This window comes from Branchiostoma lanceolatum, chromosome 7 (genome assembly GCF_035083965.1).
Source record: "Branchiostoma lanceolatum isolate klBraLanc5 chromosome 7, klBraLanc5.hap2, whole genome shotgun sequence".
Classification (NCBI taxonomy): Eukaryota; Metazoa; Chordata; class Leptocardii; order Amphioxiformes; family Branchiostomatidae; genus Branchiostoma; species Branchiostoma lanceolatum.
In genome coordinates this window covers 10,719,731-10,740,089 of record NC_089728.1, presented here as the reverse complement: position 1 = coordinate 10,740,089, position 20,359 = coordinate 10,719,731, and the positions used below count along the sequence as shown (strand labels likewise).

The 20,359-nt window shown below is 40.3% G+C and overlaps 2 protein-coding genes across 5 annotated transcripts in view; one reads left to right on the top strand and one right to left on the bottom strand.

Annotated features, from left to right (window-relative positions):
- Window positions 1-19,735, bottom strand: part of LOC136439203 (probable phospholipid-transporting ATPase IIB) — a 31,796-nt gene extending 12,061 nt beyond the window's left edge. The window contains exons 1-25 of one of the 2 annotated variants that reach the window (XM_066434467.1): window positions 19,638-19,728; window positions 18,400-18,430; window positions 17,322-17,486; window positions 16,822-16,972; window positions 16,379-16,492; window positions 15,479-15,587; window positions 14,907-15,017; window positions 14,489-14,583; window positions 14,229-14,309; window positions 13,740-13,889; window positions 13,351-13,440; window positions 13,029-13,099; window positions 12,542-12,707; window positions 12,052-12,108; window positions 11,736-11,846; window positions 11,126-11,305; window positions 10,615-10,776; window positions 10,160-10,252; window positions 9,850-9,933; window positions 9,433-9,555; window positions 9,022-9,069; window positions 8,564-8,662; window positions 8,290-8,379; window positions 7,248-7,392; window positions 6,718-6,782 (exon numbers count right to left, since the gene is read on the bottom strand). In XM_066434467.1, the coding sequence (XP_066290564.1) occupies window positions 6,718-6,782; window positions 7,248-7,392; window positions 8,290-8,379; window positions 8,564-8,662; window positions 9,022-9,069; window positions 9,433-9,555; window positions 9,850-9,933; window positions 10,160-10,252; window positions 10,615-10,776; window positions 11,126-11,305; window positions 11,736-11,846; window positions 12,052-12,108; window positions 12,542-12,707; window positions 13,029-13,099; window positions 13,351-13,440; window positions 13,740-13,889; window positions 14,229-14,309; window positions 14,489-14,583; window positions 14,907-15,017; window positions 15,479-15,587; window positions 16,379-16,492; window positions 16,822-16,972; window positions 17,322-17,458 (2,532 nt within the window). In that variant the 5' untranslated portion in view covers window positions 17,459-17,486; window positions 18,400-18,430; window positions 19,638-19,728. Of the gene's footprint in view, window positions 1-6,717; window positions 6,783-7,247; window positions 7,393-8,289; window positions 8,380-8,563; window positions 8,663-9,021; window positions 9,070-9,432; window positions 9,556-9,849; window positions 9,934-10,159; window positions 10,253-10,614; window positions 10,777-11,125; window positions 11,306-11,735; window positions 11,847-12,051; window positions 12,109-12,541; window positions 12,708-13,028; window positions 13,100-13,350; window positions 13,441-13,739; window positions 13,890-14,228; window positions 14,310-14,488; window positions 14,584-14,906; window positions 15,018-15,478; window positions 15,588-16,378; window positions 16,493-16,821; window positions 16,973-17,321; window positions 17,487-18,399; window positions 18,431-19,637 lie in introns of both variants that reach the window. The other variant, XM_066434466.1, reaches the window with a different exon arrangement.
- Window positions 1,108-6,629, top strand: LOC136439205 (pro-neuregulin-4, membrane-bound isoform-like). 3 transcript variants are annotated; one of them, XM_066434471.1, is made up of 5 exons: window positions 1,108-1,691; window positions 2,773-2,838; window positions 4,703-4,817; window positions 4,998-5,153; window positions 5,597-6,629. In XM_066434471.1, the coding sequence occupies exons 1-5, from the start codon at window positions 1,607-1,609 to the stop codon at window positions 5,661-5,663; spliced, it is 489 nt and encodes a 162-aa protein (XP_066290568.1). In that variant the 5' UTR covers window positions 1,108-1,606; the 3' UTR covers window positions 5,664-6,629. The 3 variants fall into 3 exon arrangements, 2 of the variants coding, with proteins under 2 accessions (XP_066290568.1, XP_066290566.1); XM_066434469.1 differs by having other exon boundaries at window positions 1,112-1,691; window positions 5,690-6,629; XR_010756500.1 differs by lacking the exon at window positions 2,773-2,838 and having other exon boundaries at window positions 1,119-1,691.
- Window positions 19,736-20,359: the final 624 nt, after the last annotated feature.

The following is a 20,359-nucleotide window of genomic DNA, read 5'->3' as shown; positions in this document are numbered from 1 at the left end:
TGTAATCAGGAATAGAATAGAATAAAGGGCTTGGAAACTTTGATCCACAGACGTGTCTGTAATCTTGAATCCAGAACATCAACCTGCTGTCAAGAACATAAAACTCATGATCGGTAAGCCAATAGGTACATTCGCTCCCTGAACTGTGTGTACCAAGGTACAGCCCTCAGATTCTAATTAGCATTTTCTTTAAACCTTTAAAATTGGAGAACCAACAAATAGAATTGGTGCAGCCCAGTATATTACAAAAAAAACAACAACTGTCGACTGCTCCCCGTTTTCCCTAAAATAAGCCACATGTACCAAAAGTAGTACATAAACAGTGTATACACCTTTATCTGGGGAACATTTGGAACAAATCAGGAAGTGGCAGAACTGCCATGACATCACTTAAATCTTGGCTTTAAAGTCCTGCTGTGACAATTCCCAGAACCAGACTATCATACCAGGATAAAAGACTCTCCAACCTTTCCAAGATGTGGAGCACTTGACACTTAGCCACGGCTGAACAAAATTTCAAGGAGTGAAACAACCAGATAGAAACAATCATTGATTATCCTGTATCTCATCGGGATATGACCTAGCTCCTTGTCTGGATCAACTGGACATGTATGTCCCACTTGTCATCACTTGTCTCAGACAATGATAGCAACGAACCTGAGCACCACCACTCAAAAATCTCTCTTGAACTGAATTTTCATGTACTAATATTCACAAAATATCCCTACATGTAATACATTCTAGTACATGTCAATGTATCTTAAGTCATACAGTAAACAATCACACAGGTGAACATCAATTTTTTCAAAGCTGAATTGAAACATCAATGCAGACATTCGGGGAATGCCACCCACTCCAATACTATACCTTCTCGGTTGTTACACCCCCTTGCATTTCCCCCAATTTTTCTTAGAAAAAAAAAAGAATTAACATCAAATATACATTTTGTAAATCTATAACAGTCTCTGACTCATCTCTATTGCTTTTTATACCCATTTTGGCTACACTATTGGTCCCAGGGGACAGCTGTAACCAACTGTTGGGTGTGGTTAATTACATGCGGTGGGAATGGGCTCACTACGCAGGGCACACCTGAATTAGCTGATCCGCCGCCGTGTCATTTCTCCATATACGGCAACATCAAACGGTGTCATCTGCCTCGTGGCCCGCCTTTGCAACGTCTCCTGTTACCATGGCAACAAAGCAATTATAACAGCATCGCCTAACACCTGCACAGCCCCACAGCAAAGGTGTAACAATAGGACGAAACGCCTGGAGGGGAAGAGGGTTAACTAACTGGTTTGCAGGCATGCCAGGCATGGCAATTAGAGGTGACGTAGGAGCAAGTGGAGACAATAGCTACTGAAGGTGGGAAACCTGAGGTGAGACCCACTTCCGGAAGTATCTAGGACAAAACGTCAAAACGCCAGCTCGAACGTATCCCGTGGGCTGGGTAAATTCTACGTAAAAGAGGAGGAAGCAACGTCAGAAGCTGACATATCCTGTCGGCACCTTTTGGCAGCTGGAGAGGTATTTAGACAGTGGGATACGGCAGACTACTGACCAGTCTTCACGGGCCGCTGCTAAAGCCAAGACCACACACACCATGCGTCTCCAAAGTGTCTGGAATGTCCTGCTAGCTGTTGGATACTGGTGCCTTATCCATGTGGCCAAGGCACAGATTCAAACAGGTAAGAATACACTTCTTACTGCATATTCTACGCACATATTCTAAAAAACGTCTGGTAACTATTGTAAACAACAACATGTAGTTAAAAGCACATAGCGTTTATTTCTTTCCACCCCAGAAGAATAATTTCCAGTCATATGTTGTCATACTGCCAATACTGTAACCACAACAGAACACAGTTTCATCCACATAAAAAGAAACTAAATTCTTATCAGTTCAAGTTAAAGGTATTCATTTTTCTCACAGGTAACATTCTATACTTGTTCTAAAATCAGTAGACAGTGACAGACTACAATAGGCCAACTGGTCAAGATATAATCTGAATGGCAACCCCAATAAAATGTAATTTTCCAACCCATTGAAGTGATTGAGGATATAAAGTGAGACGTCCCCAATACGGGTACATGGCAGAAGAGCAGTAGATCACGCTGGGCTCATGATCAGTCAGTCAGACTCGTGAAACAGTTTTCAACAGGTAAACTTTACCTGCCAGATATTGCTTATCTCATTAATCAAATTTAACAAAAAGGTATATTAAAAAAAAAATCTGCATGGACAAATTGTCTTCATGGTCTTCATGTCTAAATTCCTACACACCAAATGTATGTATACATACCACAAATTTTTTCTGTTGCATTATTAGGTCACCTGACAGATAAGATTGATTGATCAAACTTAAGAAAATCTTTCAAAAAGAAAACAAAAATTGCTGATCACATTTCCCCCCAAGAGTAGAACAACCCTGGTCAAATTAACTGTTTTCAAACAAATCTAAGCCCACACATGTGCTCCAAGGTCATGGGGCAAGCAGGCAGACAACTCGCAGCCAAGTGTACGCTCCAATATTTGTTCTCCAAACATCATTTAAACCACCATGGTCACATAGCGGCCGGCCTAGCATTTTTATCAGACACAGGTGTACCCACCACTGTGTCAGCCAGACCAAACACATAACTCCTCACACAATCAACATTAACTTTTATAGGCAATAATCAGGGGTAGAAAATCAATGGGGACGGCGCTCTGGCCGAGTGGTAATCGTGACAAACACTCGACTTGTATCATATCATCCTTGTTCACAGAAGAAGACGTCAGTTCAACAGAGCCGAGGGCATCCCTAGGACTTGACATGACTACAAAAATGCCAGGCATGTGCTTGAAGTTAAAGGGAGGGTGTGGGTCCTTGCTCAGTTGGACAATAAAAACCTCAATCTTCCTGAACCGTGTAATTACTTGTTGCGGTGGCTGGGTGGGCAGCTTACTCTCCTTTCAGCTGTACGTGCTTCACATACTTGGTGTGTTATGTGGCAGGACCTGTTCATGTCTACCGAGCTTACTATCCTGTGGGTGAATCGTGCTACTAATCATGTGGAAGTTGGGTGCATCGAGGTCTATATGGAAAACTATGCTGTACATTTAGCACAAATGGCAATTAACTTATTTAGAGTAAAAAGGTTGGACAATCTCTTGGGACCCACTGGAAGGCACAGCAATCAGTTGGACGGTACGTAAATCAAAGCACACCTGTTTCACTGTCTGACAGCGTTCGAGTCAGACTCAGACGTTCTCTGAAAATGACCTTGTATTCCGGGTAATTTGTGACCCTCCTCCTGTCAACTCCACACTCTTATCGTGGGAACAGTGAGAGTGAGAGTGGAAGGACCTTGCCATGGGCTTTCTTACTATTATTGCACTCAGTCTGTCAGATTCCTGCCCTGAAAGTGCACAGTTTGTAATTTTGAGAGTAGAAGGCTGCTTGTAAGGGTCAAAGTTTCAAGGTTTTACTGAGTCAGACATAAAACTGCAAACTTTTGATATAGAATTCAAGGAATTTTAGTACAATAAGACAGGACAGTAAGTCTTTGTATCAGATAGACCCCAATAGATCCAAGAAGAAAGCACACTCTGTCCCTAAAGTCTAAACTGCCATTTTCAAATCTTGGATTTAGAATTTCATAAAATCCAGGAATGATTTGAAATTACTTCAAAGAGAGGACCCTACAGTTGACATTGTCAACATGAAGTACACAGAGTTAGAAAGGTCGGTGGGATCAAACAGTCAGGCAGCCATGGGACTGCAGTAGAATCAACACTAATTTGTTTTCACAATGTGGCACAATTAGCTTTAATTTGAAGACTGTCCACAAAGACATCAATTAACCATAATTTTCAGTAGACAGGGACTCCATTCTCACTAAAGGTCTTGGTCTGAGGAATTTTGGGGTGATGTTCTAGCTCAGGTAAATGATGAACACAGTAATGTCCGTGTTTAAAGTCTTCAAAGCAGACTTAAAATTCGGAATAGCAAAAGGCAGGTTGTAGAGCTTACAACTGAGAATGGCGTCTCAGTGGTAAACTGAGGGCTTAACAGATTCCTATGATAGAAAGCATGAGATATTTTGGGGCAAAGATCTTAATTGCTTTTACATGATGACCTGCCTGATATAATGTCAATGTTTAAATTCTTCAGGTGAGAGTCAGAATTAGATGTTACACCGTGATCATAAGTGGTAGGTTGTAGCTGCTTAGAATGGAGTTTGATGTAACTGGTAAACTCGGTGCTTAATAAATGTTCATAGTATACTGTTAGTTATTTCGGGACATTTTACATGCAAGGATGGAGAACAAAACCATTATAATTTTGGTTACTTATTGATAGCGTCCAAAGCTATAATGGGTTTCTTGACAAACAGTCTGCTTTGAGTACTTCTTTTCTAAGCCTCTCATCTGGAACATTCTTCTGTCACTGTATTTACGCATGCTTGAGTGTCGTGGCATGTATAATAAATAATGTCACTGTGTTCTGTTGTGGTCTTCCTTAGCAAAGTACTGTTGCTAACACACCAATCTTTGTGGCCTTGCCCTGTAATAAACCATGACTTGTGGTTCACAGGGCAAATGTAACTTCAAAAGACTGGTGTTGAGGCTATTGTTTACTGGATGACTGATGGTGATTTGAAAACATCATGACATCATGATCATATCAAACTCTGCTTCTAATTTTTTCCACAGATGACCAGTACAGTACTCAGGTGCCATGTACTTCTAGATACAACGGATACTGTTTAAATGGCGGCACATGCTTTTCCATGCTGGTTGGACATAATCAGAGAGCGTCAAGATGTGAGTAAGTATTATTCTAAGTCTCTATTAGTTTGAGTGCATTAGTTTGATAAAACGTTGCCCCTTGTCATATTGCTCTCCTAGTTCCATGCTCAAGTTAAAAGCTCCTTCATGTCTTGTTATGCCATTAGAAAAGATGATACTGACTGTGAACTCACCAGAAATGTGTGCATTTTGCCAACAGGTGTCCATTAGAATACATTGGTCGTCGCTGTGAAAGAAGTGTCTCTCTGGAAACCCGGAGTGGTAAGCCAGAAGAAAAGAACTATGTCATAGCTGGAGCTGTGTGTGGCAGCCTGATCATACTTGCCTTGGTTGGAATCATCTGTATTCTTGTAAGGTAGGTCTTATGATGTCTTATTCAATTCAGTTCAATTCAAATATAATTAAATTCAATTTAATACATTTACAACTGTTACAATGTCTAGTGTTCTATACCAGAAAAAAAGCTTCTTTTTTAAAATCTTTATAGGTTTCTTGGTCTTATTATACTTTTATTACCATTTCCATATTAGTTTCTGATGGACCAGACAGAAAATTTTCTCTGACTCGATGTGATGCTAGAGTTAGTGACTTAACAAAATGCATTTCTTGATTTTCTTGATATGTGAATACAAAAGTCAAAGACTCTCACAGTATTTTTACTTAAGAAATGTAATTATCAAATACATGTATTATGATATTCCTCATCCTACCTGTTCATGGTGACAGTGTCTTAAGATTTCTTATCTGGATTATAGATGACAGCAACACTGATAATTATACCCATGCCCTTCTCTGTAGGAGAAGGCAAAGCCAGCTGCAGGAGCACCCCTCCGAACCCCTTGTGACTAGAGAGGCACTAGTCTAACCCAGCTTCCTTCTGCTTCCTTGCAGTTGGAAACGGAGCCGGAGAGCCAGACGGAACTCACCAGATCCAGAGAAGAACAGACCAGAAAATGGCCACCTAACCGAAGGTGACAACTGACAACATCAGAATCCAGAAGCATGTACTATGAAGAAGCCGAACTCTAGATCTCATGGTCCTCAAGCATACAATCTTGTGCATAGTCGAATTTTGCACCTACTTTTCAATATAGATAATAGAAAGATACTCCCTATCTGGGCCAGTATCCATAACATGCTGTACAAGACAGTACATGCATGCGGAAACTAAAAGCCAGCCTGAGGCAAAACGTATGCCAGGTATATGTAGGGATGGGGATGGGGATGGGAGCCTGGGGATGGCCTGGGTTGGGTAGGGTTAAGCAGGAACTGATATAGTGCAGGTGCATTTGTAGACTCCTTTAACAATAGAAATAGGCTTTGTGCACTGATGGAGGAAAACAGCAGACAACGTCTTCTGTACAAAGCAGACTGGAATATAATGTTACAGTTGTGTGTAGTAAACACAAATAGTGAATACAGTGTATGTGTGTGCAGTAAATGTTAAAGTCTAAAGCGTCATTAATTTTCAATGATATATTACGTCAGCAACCATGTATAGCAGATTTATCAAACATACAGCATGCAACTAGTCAGTGGCCACACAATGCTAGAAATTAGTAAAATTGGCTCTTTTACCACTTAGAATTCATGCTTAAGCTCGTGGTTAGAAACAATTCTGTAGAAAAATGTTGTTTGCGTGCATGTCAGATTCATAAATTTAGGCACAATAAACATTGTGTAACTGTCAACCCAATTATACATCTTTTGATGACATCAGGGCATGACAGATAGCTTTGTGACAATATCACCAGCAAATTATGTAACGTAAGTACATGATTTTACTGTGGGATGGATGTAAGTAGAAAAATAAAACAAAATTATACCCAGATGAGTTGTTTCCCCCTCTTATTTCCACCAGGAGCAAGGTTACACATGAACCACAATGTGATCTAAATCTGAGACCATACTCGACGTACCTTTCCCACAATCCCGATGCCTGCATCAGCAGCCTGGATCATGCTGACATCGTTCCCACCATCCCCTGTGGATGAGACATAGATAGCTGTGATTGATTCAGTAGTTAACACCAGATGTAGGACAATATGTACATTTTGTATGCTCCAAGACATACAGCGGTTCAATGTTTGCAGTTTTCACTCTGACCTCTTCGTCCCAAACTTCAAACCACCACAAAATTGCGTGTTCTGTCTTCAGCCTGCCTACCCCATTGTTTCAACCACAACCTTAAAACGGCAGCAAACATTCCATGTTCTCACTACCCAAAAATTGAATCCCCATGAACTTAAAGGAATTTACAGTAATCACATCTCAATGCAGTAAGATGAGAGTCAATTGACAACAGAAGCTGGGAAATAATGGAAGGAGAAATTGTAGTGACTTCCAACAAGACAATTGGAATGGCCTTATAGCAGTTTGTTGGATGATGAATGTTGATCATTGAAGACTTATTGTAGTCTTAAAACATCATCATCAAATCCCTCCGTACCTATAGCTGCACATCTCCTGCGAGTGTGCTGCTTGATGAGTCGGACCACCTCGGCTTTCTGTGTGGGAGAACATCTGCAGATGATGACAGCTGGGCACTGGCACGCCAGCTCCATAAACTCATGCTCATAGTACTTCAGACAGACCTGCAATCAACACATGACACAAGGGCTTACCACTACTCTTATAGAACGATACATGTTGAGATTAATCAAATGAGCACAGCTTGAATGGATTCTAACAAATTTGTCTTCATGGAAGGGGTCTGTTTGATACAAAATCTTTGTGGAAGCAGTTACCATTTGAGAAAATTTACACCTTATAAGCCATTTAATATTCATATCACAAGAAGGAGACATGAAATATGTTTGCGTGAACCTGAGTGATATTTTATGATCTTCAAAAGGTTTATGGTCAATTAATCCTAGACAAAAGCTTTAAAGTTACGGTGAACAGACATCCACTTTATTACCCTTTTTACATACCACATCTCCCAGGGGCCACATGTACAAGGTGGAGTCTAGTAACATTTGACAACAATAGATAATGTCATGACCCTAGTAAAAACACTGACCTTCAGATTACAAACAAGCCCCACCCACTGTCTGGGAATATTTTAGGTACATGTACTATCTAGGAGGCACATATAGCTGCCTTCAATATCTCACAGACTATTCTCCCTAAGCTTAGAGGAATGTCTTGATTAGAAAATACAATCAATACTAATGCAACACTCACTACAGTAACTTCATAGTATAAAATCGTATTGCAATATTGCTTGGGGCTATCCAATACTGCGGTGACTGAACTTTCCACTAAAGCTGAAGAACAACAGTTCTCTTTGTGCCAAGCTCCTGTCTTATCTATCCTGTGATCTACGTCGTGGTCACTTGAAGTCAAATTTGGTGCCAAGGGGCAAAATCATGTTTTCTCTTGGCAAAGCTGCAGTTGTTTACCAAGGCTCACAAGTAGCCTGAAGGCTGTACCATACCTTTCACCAAGGGTTATATATAGACTGTCACATGGGAAAATCTGGTTCTAACCTCCATGGAGTCACCCCTGATGACCAGGGCAGAGTCGTTCTTTCTCCTAAAGGCGTTCAGCTCCAAGTGAGCTTCAGCTCGATTACTGACCTGGAAACAAAGTAGGAAACTCAACACTTCTTATCAAGGAAGTCTATGTATATATGAGGGGAGACTGAAATGGTGGAAGAATTGGCCTGTGACTGCAACTAAGTACAAGGGACAAAGAGAGACTTTGAAATGAATAAAGAATACAATCAAAACACATCAATGCACCTGCATTAACCAAACTGACCTGTTTGAAGACATGTATGGTCTGTGTTCTAGAGACAAGTCGGGAACTCTTTGCGATACACTCAGCTGTCTCCAGTTTGTCTCCGGTTAACATCCATACCTACAAGACAGAGGAGTGTCAGTGTGGTTCACATCTTGATAACCGGATGATCATACAGTGTACATGGGCTGTTTTTCTGTCCCTAGTGCAACTGTAACAGCTTTCCGAAGAAAAGGCCATCACCTTTTATGGCCCCTTTTGGTGCTGTGAATAAAATAGATGGCCGTCACAGTGCAACACAGCTTGTATACACCCTAGTCAGTTGGTCCAAATGATAACTTCTGTTCTGTCTGTCCCCATGGCATCCTCAATGTAGATCCATATACAAGTACATTATCTCTACATGTAGGTATGTCTCATTGTTCAGTAGCTTGGCCGCATAATAAACCCAACGAAAAAGTTTTGTCACTATGCTTTACCTTAATGCCTGCATTTCTCAGCAGCTCCAGTGTAGGCCTAACATCAGCCTGTAGGGAAAGCAACAACACCTCCTAGTTTACAAGCTGAAAACTGCAGTGAGGACATGGGAGTGTTGAATATGTTACATTCCATTTTGATCATCATTCCGAGAAAACAAGTCTTCGTCATGCAGTAACGCGAAAGGTTCCAAAAATACAACCGTTACATTAGATGAGCACAATTAAGGATTAACAAAAATAATCAGTCACTTCACCATTGTCAACTTGAACGTCACAAACCTCACAGTTGAGGAATCCTGTGGTCCATCATTATCTAAGATCACACATGTCCATGCCCTTATCTAATCTGTAACCCAGTGCCTAATGCTAAAAGAACAGCCAGGTGAACCTTAAACCTGGCCCTGGACTCACCTGTAGTTTGTCCTCCACCCCAGTCAGACACAAGAGTTCCATGTCTCGCTCCAGACTCTCCACCACTGCACTCACCTTCAGGGCTCTGTCCTGAACACTCAGCTTTGCACTGTTGTAACGGCTCTGCAATATACAGTCATCATGCAGCAAATTGAATACAGTGCTACTGAAAGCAATGTCTGACACAATTTAGAAACATATAGATAAGGGTAATGTTTTTTGTGGTGTTGATGAATTACTGACATGACTGAGTAGCAAGTTACATGTAGTTGACTACAATAATTTCTGTGTAATGCAGCAATGTTGTACAAGTGCTTACAAAGTATTTAAGACATAACTGTAAAAGCAGTAATAATGCATTCAGAGTTCAACACTTAAGTCTGAATCGTATGAGTGTTAACATCCTTGCCGTCCTACCTCAAAGTCCTGGTACTGCTCTTCTGTTAGAGTCTTCTTGGCCACCACCAGGGTCCTCAGCCCTTCCCGGGCCATGTTGCCACACTAAGGACAAAGCACAGTAAAATGTCAATACTGTCTTCTGTTTGTAAGACTACTCAACTCTCTAGAATCGATCTACTTTCTGTAATCTAAATGTTAGTTATGAAAATGGATACATAGATGGGCTTGCAGTATGGGCAGAGAAAGCCATCTAGCAGTCATTAGAGCTAAAAGTTGACTGTCACAATGCATTCATGGCAAGTTTTGAATTTTCGGATTCCAACTGTACCTCCTCATCCAGCCAGTCGTTGTACTGCACAATAGATGACATCACCACATCGGCACCCTTCATGTAGAAGGTGATCTCTCCTGTGACCTCCTCCTGGGGAAACAAGTCAACATTGTTTATGTCCAGTAAACACATTTTATGAATTCTTAAGTGCAACACTAGTGACCTCTGTTCTTAATGCCAACACTTGGCCTACCCAAGTTAGAAACCTCAAATGGGGATACGTATGCTACAGATGGGGGCACAAACTTTACAGGAGTCTAAGACATTTGAGTTAGCACATTACAAGACATTATACATCATATAATCTTTGCTTAGCCCACCTTCAGAATACAAATGTTTTCCAAAGGCATAGTAGATGAATACATTTATAATTCAAATATGACAATGACAGAGACATAGTAGATTGAGATACAGTTAACTGAATGCTTGTATTAAGAGAAGAAAGTGCTGACCCTGACGATGATGCCCATCCTCTTGCTCTCGGAGGTGAAGGGGAAAACCTGCAGGATGTCGTACGTCTGGATGGCTCCGCTGGGGGTCATGAGCTGCATGGATGTCAGGTCTCTCCTGATCAGTTTCAAACCAATCTCCTCGGTCCACGTCACCAGGGCAACCTGGGCATGTGGAAGAGAGTTCCAAAGTTTAGTTAACCTGTTACATTATTGCTCTCATGACATTTCTATGTAAATAAAAAGACTGAAGATATAGAACCTTGAACCAAAAGTGCTTTCTCATTGAAAAAGTCATCGGCAATGATGGGCCCAAGAGATACCCAATACACAACACAGCAGATGAGTATTTTCAGGGATCCTAAATGCATAAGGGTCATGGAAACTTTGATCTGGATTAAAATAAAGCACACACACAGATGGTACATGTAGATTAACAAATGCCATTCGTTAAAGCCACTATGACTGCACATACTAGAGTCTGATAACAGTGAATGCTGTTCAACACTCTCACCTCATCAGGACTGGAGGCCTGGTATGTGATGGTCTTGTCCCCCTCCTGGTCTGCCTCCACCTGATCTGCCTCCACATCTTCATTCTCCTCCTCCTCGCTCTCGTACACTGGTGTTACGTTGTGGCAGAGTGCTAGTGCCTTAACTGCCTCCAGCACACGTGTCACCACGGTACGGCGGATCTGTGAGAGTAGTGCCAAGTGTCAACTGTGTGTCCATTAGGTGGTATCAATTACATGATCATGTAATATTCAGAACCTATCTAAAGCTACTAGTTGCTAAATAAGAGAGACATATTGAACTTCTATTTAGTTGGGGAAAAATGTATTAGATCTACTACTCTTTGATATACTCTTTGAGCTGCCATTTCTTTAAATTTTCAATTAAACTTGATGACCGAAACACACAATTCATTCAAAATCTCAATGGAACTTCAACAAATTAAAATGGCATCAACGCAAGAAACTTTTGTTAGACATGAAAACTTGTGGCCTCCCTCATTTGCTAAAGACAGCCTAATACTAGGATCAGCAATTTGTTGGTACTGTGGATTTCTTAATAGAGTAAAAAGACGTTAACCACACAAACTGAAGGCAGTAGACTGCCACCCACCATGGGCTGCTGTGGAGTGGCGGACCCCTTCCTGCTGGGAGTGGATGTTGTACTGGCCGGCTGTCCTGCAACAGTGGGGTGAGCATACGCCGTTCGCAGGTGGCTCACAACCTTCAAGTGCAGATGAGTAAAGACAAAAGGTCAGAGAATATATCTTTGTCAAAAATACGAAAGACCTAAAATTTAGTCACCAAATCATCTATTATCAATAAAGTGTCCAATTTGAAAGAATTGATGTATAATGTTCTACAGGCAGTTTTTTTTCTGTGCTTGTCAGTAGTTCAAAGACAAGGTTGTAAAACAACAGTGTGCCTACCTCATCCATGGAATCTCCACTGAAGGACACAGTCCCGAGGTGGATCTTTTTGAAGACCTGTAGTTAGACAGAAATAACAGAACCTTTCAGTGCTACTTGTACTGACAGTGGGGCACAATGTAACAATTATTTTTACATCTGTTAGAAGTTGAGCTATTGTCTGTTTTAGAACGACAATGGGATATTTGAAGTTTATACAATAAATAACATTTGCTTAAGTTTGTCTTGACTGTGAAAAAAGACCGTATGTCATGAAGGCAGACCAAAGGGCATTAATTAAAGAAATAAGGAATACAAAATTACAAGGCAAGCTTATATAACTCTTCTGATAATAAAGGTAATAATAGATATTTAGAGCTAGTTCTCAGAGCAGAGTGCCAAGAAATCATGCTCAGTAATGTACAGTTGAATTGACTAAGATGCTCAAAGATTTCGATGATAAATGTGAGACATTTTAAAAGCTGTGTAAAAAGACTTGACAACAACGAACCATTTCATTCTGTGTGAGTGTGCCCGTCTTGTCAGACAGGAGGTACAGGATCCTGCCCAGGTCCTCGGTGATGGTACTGCTGCGAACCACTGTCCCCGGGATCTCATTGTCTCGCGAGATCATCCAGGAGTACGCTGCCTTCCCCATGTCAAGGTTCACTCTCAAACTGTGGAACAGTAACAAGCTATCACTGTAAAATTGTCAAAATCAGATACTGTGTGCACATATAGCATGTTGGCAAACTGTTATAGTAGTACCACACTAAGGCAGTTTCAAAATTTCCAAATAAAAATACAATGGCTATGTCATTATAAAATGGGAGGAACACACAGCACACTTCACAACACCTAAAGGTAATTGAATTGTTAACACAAACGGTGACCACAGTACTATCAACAAATACAGCATAAACCACCTTAGAAATTATCAGCTAGGATGACATACTATGTTGGAGCCTACATCTAACTGTTGAAAGTCTTGAACTTACCTAATGGGAATAATGTAGGAGAACAAGAGGATGAACCTGAAGAAGTATCTGTACCAAGGGCCACCAAAACCCTGCAGAAATCAGAGTAACATACAAACGTCAACAGTCTGCAACAATAGGTGTCAGCTAAAAGGTTTCCAATCTTAGAGAGTTGGGACTACCTTCTCAATGGAACAATGCACTAGTCCAGGTGTAGCACAGTTTGACACAGGTAAAGATGATAATCCCTTTCCAAACAAGTAACTTTGATGAACAAAATGTTTCTCTCATGACAGCTGCCTCACAACTATGCACCAAAATAAGACAGTAATAGCTGACTGACCTTGAGTATCATCATCACCAGGGACAGCACAACAACAGCAAAGAACAGCACTTTGGTCAGCCGGTTAATCTCCAGGTCCAGCAAACCAACCTACAGAGACAACATGGTTGGACACATTCTCAAAAGTACAAGCCTATGTATCAAGAACAAACCATTCTTCTTGAATACTTTTCTGATATCAGAACATAAGATGCAGATAAAATTGTGAGTGGAAAACATATCAATCTGCTGTTATTTGGTTAACAAAAGCTTGTGTTGTTATATCAAAGTAGCAAGGGTACATTCAGATCAATAGTAAACACTCATTTTAGTTCTACCTTCTACCTGACTGAATACTAGCCAGTATACATGACACTTCACACAGCAACAAGATTCCACAGTAATCTAACCTTTGAGGGTGGATGGGAGGTGTTCATGACGCTCCTTGTCTCTGCTCCGGTGTAGATGACCACTCCCAGGGCCGTCCCCGAGGCCACCACAGTGTTGGACCACAGGGTGTTCTCCACACTCAGGGAGTCTTCTGCTTTATTTTCATCATTCTGTACACACAAATTCATATAAGTCATCAGAGACATACTCCACTCGAATACAGAAAACAGATCCTACATTATGGAACTTTAACAGAAAGTCCTTTTAAGTTTAAAGTCCTTTTAACATTTAGCACTCTGAAGTAGCTGTTTGGCACCCAGTTCCCTATTGGTTACAGAGTTAGGCAGCTGGGAGAAGGTTAATGAGAAGAGTAGAAGGATGGACATGAGATTTAAGAAATGGTTTTACACATACAGTATCCAGCAGTAACACCACAGGCTTAGAATATCTACAGAATGGGGTGTTTATGGAGTCTTTTCTCTGCATTGACGATCATATCTCCGACTCACCCTTGAGAAATTGCCGATGAAACTGTGAATGTTCCTCTGTGGCTTTTCAGCATACACATTGGCTTCTATGTGTATCAGGTCCTGAACAAGGAGAAAAATGTTGATATTTGATACATGTAATATATGTCTTAGTTGGTGGTAAATGATTGTTATCATTGCTACAAGAAACGTTTCCCTCATTAGTTACAACAACATAAAACATCTTGATTTGTATTTGGCATGCTGATACAGGCTGACATGAAGAAAAGGTAGTGTCTTACTGAGTCTATAGCTAGTGCCTGTGTGCTGGGGATGGCCAGCCTTAGCTTCCAGTCTGTCTCCCCATCCAACTGGTCTGTGCGAATGAAACAGGCACCTGGAAGGAACCGAATGGGCAGCATGGTCAAGTTACACTCAGAAGACACTGAGAATAAGCAGTAACTGTTGGGTGAATGCTATTGAAAGCAAAAGACAGAGCTAGCTCTAGTGATATTGGCTATACAAATTTCCTTGTTCTATCAGATGTGAATGTTTGTCACAATATACTGATATTGTTTTGAAGCAAAGATGGAACATGAATTTTACAATCTCAAGCAAAAATACTGGTAACAATACTTTGTACAAGAATGTGAGCAGCGTACATTATCACACATTACAGAAACGTGTTAAGTACGAAAAGATACAAAGTTTGTCCCCTACCACTTTTCTCTGTGGTCTTAAGAAAGACCATATCGGCTGGAACTCTCTGGTTCTTCTCTACATAGATCAAGTCAGACACCTGGATATCTGCACTGCTCACACGGACCACACCTGAAGCAGTAACAAACAAGTCAGCACCAAGGACAGTAAGCAAGTCGATGTTCATCTGCCATACTGTTTCTCAAGTGCTGAGTGCTGAGCAGAGAATATAGTATGTACCATTTCTTAAGTCTTTGGTATGACCCAGCCAGGTATTAAACCTGTGACCGCCTAAATGAAAAAAATAAGCACTAGGATATCACACCCATTTGTCAGCACCATGGACAGACCCCAGTCATTAGAACAAGACATTTTCAGCTTTAGTGCTGTCTCTTTTCCAGATAACCTCAAATAGATTTTGCCCTTTCACTTTACAACATTCAGCAACGAGTATAAGGCTTGTGTATCATGCAATGTTTATGGTAATACACCAATTTCTGTCTGTCACAAAGAAAAATACAAAATGATTCACACACTTTGAAGAAAACGTAATGAATGTGTAAGGGCATTAGATCTATAGCAAGAGTACTGACCTCTGTCAGTGAGTTTTTTGTACTGCTGTGAGTTGACCTCCCTGTCTCTTCTCCACCTGTTTATCTCGTCTACAGCTTCTCGGCACATGGTCACAGATAGCACAAAACCCTGGGAACAAGACACCACAACTAGTCATCACATGGTCACAGATAGCACAAAACCCTGGGAACAAGACACCACAACTAGTCATCAGAGGTGAATTACTTCATGTGCATTAAGATATGTAGTATTTCTTTTTACACGAAACTATTCAAATCAATGAGGTCAGGTTTAAGGCTTTTAGTACCTTACAATAATGGAGTATTGTGAGTTCAACAATATCATTGAGGGGAGAACAATGTCTATAAATAGAGTGAAATAACCCTCATACCCAAGGTAGTTATTGAGCCAGCCCCCATTGATGCCCAAACCCACAAGCATTTATCCAGACAGGTGAAGGCTTACCTCTTACAGCAGAAAATTACCATGTAAATTTTTCAGTATAGATAAAGCAAAAATCAATACAAGTACTGAAAATTCAGTCTATCTGTGTAACAAGTTACAGATGTAACAGTTTTCTATGTGTACAGTGCAAAATAGAGCCCTGAAGAGGACCTCTCAGGTTTCTTTTATTTACCTTTTCATGTTATCGTACATATTACATGCATTAGAGTTGAAACAACAACAAAAATCATCTAACTGGTAAGTATGAAAATTGTCTAGGTACATGTAGAGCTTATTAGTCGTTTTCTATTACTACTGTTGACATTCATGAACAAGTTATCATATTTCCTCCCTCCATATAAAGAATATCTTTCCGTATCTTCATATATCATTCCTTATCCTTGCTTTAATTGCCCATAAAGCAACCAAGTTCCTTTTTTTTCACTTATTGATAACTTGCTAAATAATGTACAAACCAGAGGTGCCCAGTAGGTGTACAGGTAGCCGATCTTCAGGTCGGGGATGAACTGGGAGAGAGCCACGACCAGGAAGTACAGGTTCAGGAAGAACTTAAACTGGTCATAAAGTACCTGCAAACAGAAGGGAAAGAAAAGTACATGATGTATCATGTTTGGTATACTTGTATGTTTCGTATCAGCCATGTTATAATGTTTAACTAAATGACTCAATTGCAAGTACTTTTGAGATATCAGGAGGAAAAACATGGCTTTCAAAGGAAATAATTTCTTGGAGAGAAATTTCCTTTTTTTAGAATCTTACCCCTGGCACAAATGTGATGATGTTAAACTTAAAAACAAAACTCAATTGTAATTACTTTTGAGAAAACAGGAGGAAAAACATGGCTTGCAAAGGAAATTGTATCTTAGAGAGGAAGTTTGTTTATACTATAGAATCTTACCCCTGGCACAAATGTGATGATGTTAAACTTCTGGTTCCTGATAACGTTGGGCGGATATCTCTCCTCATTCCGGTCTGCTCGGTTGAACCAGACAGTTCTGGGTTTGGGCTCCGACCTTCGCCGGCATCTGGACAGTAGACACTCGCAGCAGCTAGGGAAGGGTATCGCATCCATAAATATAATTTTGATTTAAGATCAATTGTGTTTCAAGATAACAGTGATATCAACCCCTCCTCCCTCCCCAGTTATGCATTCTGTCTACCACGAAAAATTTGTCTATTTGGTATGACTGGCATACTGCTACTACATGTACTTCACACCCCCACTGCCTCAACAAGTCATATCTACTTTTGTCTTCATCTCTGTAAATCCTTCCCCTTTCTTTTTTCAACCCTCTCCTTTCCTTGTAGTTCTGCACTCATTGTTTATTAAACATTTTGACCCCTTCAATTTTTTTGTCTGATGTGTAAATCACTTGCTTTCAAAATTTGTTCACCGACCTGTCCCAGCAATTTTTCACGCCATCTGAGAAAGCAGACAAGCCCTTCTTTTGGGGTTGCCTGCCCCTGGACAGCAGGGATTCTCCATCTTCACTCTCAAACCCATCCTCAGACAGCATCAGTGGCACCTCATCCATGCTGGACGACTCATCTTCTGAGTTGAATCTGTTCCATAAAATGGTTTCATTATGAAAAAAAATTATGAAAATAGACATTTCTACACAGCCTCTAAATCAAGGATACTGCTTGATACTAGCCATGGGGAAGAACGTTAACAGCTTTCAGCACAACATTCTACAGTCTACGTCACTTTGAAATATTTATCGTAGAGATGCACTGAAATACTACATGTACTTTCTGTAACATATTGACGATGATAGATTTTCTTCCAAGATTTTGTGGGCTCTTTGATTAACAGTTTGACACATACATTAGCCAGGACCGGTGCTATAATTGAATGGCATTCAGCCAGATATTCAGAAACATGCATTACCTGTTATAACAAGATATTGACAGTTTCTGCAATGCCATGTATCAGAAATGTTATGTTCCATATCTAAGTCTTGACAATATCTAAGTTAAGGATTTGTTAAGGGTTTAGAATGACAGGGATATTGGATGGCCAGGTGACAATGGAGGGATTCCATTCTTTCAAGGTCTTTATATCACTAACAGGACAAAGACTACCATGAATAAATTATCAATCAATAAAGGTGACAAAAGAGTTGACAAAAGACTAGAGTTAATGAAACTGACAACCAAAAATCCCCACATATTTGCACATGGCTGTAGAGTCTGGGAAGGTCAAAAGTTGACAATTAAGTGAACTTGATGTGCAAAAAAAAAAAAGTAAATCAGTTTTTAATCATACATGCAACTTCATCAGGCACAAAACATGTGAACTCCAATTATATCAGTTTGAGTGATATCCAACCTCATGATCAGGTAGTCATTAGATGCTTCAGAACATGACTATACCTGAGCATTCTGAATGTATTCCAGACTACATTCATGCAAAAAAAATAAAAAGGTGGTTAGTGGGAAGCTAGACTCGTACAATCTATAGCATATTTCCCACCTTGTAACATGAAGAATTTTTCCTAGCCACACTGTTGAAAAGATGGTGTCAAATTAGTTTTACAGAAATCTCTTCCTGACACAGTTTTGAACTAAAGTAAGTCAATACTAATAACTTTGCGTTTTCCAAGGAAACTGTCAGTCATCATTTTCATATCATAACATCTTTACAAATATGTTATATTTATATTATAAATGTATGTGTCAATAGTTATTTATCAGTGGTCACCTTGAATTTGCAGTCGCCTTTAATTTGCAGGAAATACTTAACTACACTAGACCACTGACAACTATCAATGGGACTTCTCAAGAAAAACAAAAGAAAACTGCAGACATTGGGCAGTACAGCAGACCCTGGCAGTACCTTTGAAGCTGGTGATCATTAGAATATACCAGTGCCATCTTGGTTGTCCAGTCCAAAAACTGGAGTAAGTTATTGTCTTGTAAGCTAGACAAAGCTAATGTACAGAATAGACGAACAGAAACAGCTAGAGGGGGTACGCGTATCCTTATTGAAAAGCTTGATGTATAGTAATGACATTAGGCTCCATTGGTAAGACAGCTTTAACGTTAGCAGGCTAGGATCTGACAAAAAGGTCTAACACTACATCTAGAGGGTGGCTAAAGGAAGATCTGGGTTGTAAGATTTAGTACACGTAACGTATCTTCAATGGACACAACAAGTATATTATCACAACTCTAAGATTTCATATTATATTCTTTTTCTGATACTACAGTGATACATAACATTTTCCCATTTAGATTTCCCTGCATCATCTTTCCGTAACTACATGGAATTCAATACAATATTTTGCAGCTGGTTTCTATTCAGTTTGGATAGACCACTCCTTGGTATCCTATAACAACTTCTCTTTACTAACGTCATGGTCTGACAACATGTGATGATGATGTCATCACGCTCAGTCTCAACATCGATCTCAAAATCATTTCTTCGGTCAGACTTTGATAATAAAATGCCATCTTCGATCTGAAATGCTTAACGAACACTATCTTACAGCAGTTGTGTTAAGCGCCTAGCGTTTAGGTTAGGAGCAGCAAAGTAGAGATTTATGTCATCCTAAACGTAACGGGATCAATTTAGTGCAGCTGTCCTGACATCCCAGTATGATCCGTATGATCCAATGTTTATAGAGACTGCAAGCTAGACAGGAGACTGTGGCTTTCAGAATTTATACAGATGTGTCAGCGCTTTCTTACGACGTAATTGATCGCACTCACCTGCTATATTTCAGGCCCTTTCCCTTTCTATATTCAACAGACCGCAGAGGGATGTTTTCACCTGTCGCCATTTTTGTTCTCATCTGACCATGACGGGGTCAAAGGTTACCTGGAAAGGTGCTTCAAAATCCCTGAAAAATGATCTGGATTAGAAATACGTATAAACAATTTTATATGTTTTTTTTTTCTAGTGGAAGGATTTTAGGAAACTGTTGAAAGTTTCAGCGGGTGAATTTTCGGTCACTTCCCGTTCCCAGGGCAGTCTCTGTTACGCGCCGATTTGAGGCACAAGACATGGTCACGTAAAAACTCAATAGTCCTCGAACGAAAGGCCAAATCATGCATATAAATGTGTCCTCGTAATGTCAAGACGTTCGTTAAGCCCCTGCAATAAAGCGGGGTATCTAAACTTCTCCAAGAAGCAAGATTTCTCGAGTTAAAGATGACACATTTTCCAAGGTTTTCCCTATGGTTTAAGTATTACACTGCCGACCAAGAACGCACCATATGGGGGTTTCGCGGCATGTGGTTTGAGGGCGACACTCCACTGTTTCCGGGTCACACTCAGCGTGACGCAGAATACTGGCAAGACAAAGCAAAAGAAATGTTTCGTGTTGATTCTGATGACAGTTGACTGTGTTCGGGCGGGAAGCGCGCAAGGAGGCGGCCCAGTACACGTTTTATAGTAACGATGGCATTGTATATAATGTTCTGGCACACTT

Excerpts from the sequence above, each read along its gene's own strand:
- LOC136439205 (XM_066434469.1), top strand. The coding sequence starts at position 1,607 with ATGCGTCTCCAAAGTGTCTGGAATGTCCTGCTAGCTGTTGGATACTGG. Across the intron at positions 1,692-2,772 it reads CAAGGCACAGATTCAAACAG|AAGAAGACGTCAGTTCAACA; the intron begins GTAAGAATACAC and ends CCTTGTTCACAG. Across the intron at positions 2,839-4,702 it reads CATGACTACAAAAATGCCAG|ATGACCAGTACAGTACTCAG; the intron begins GCATGTGCTTGA and ends TTTTTTCCACAG.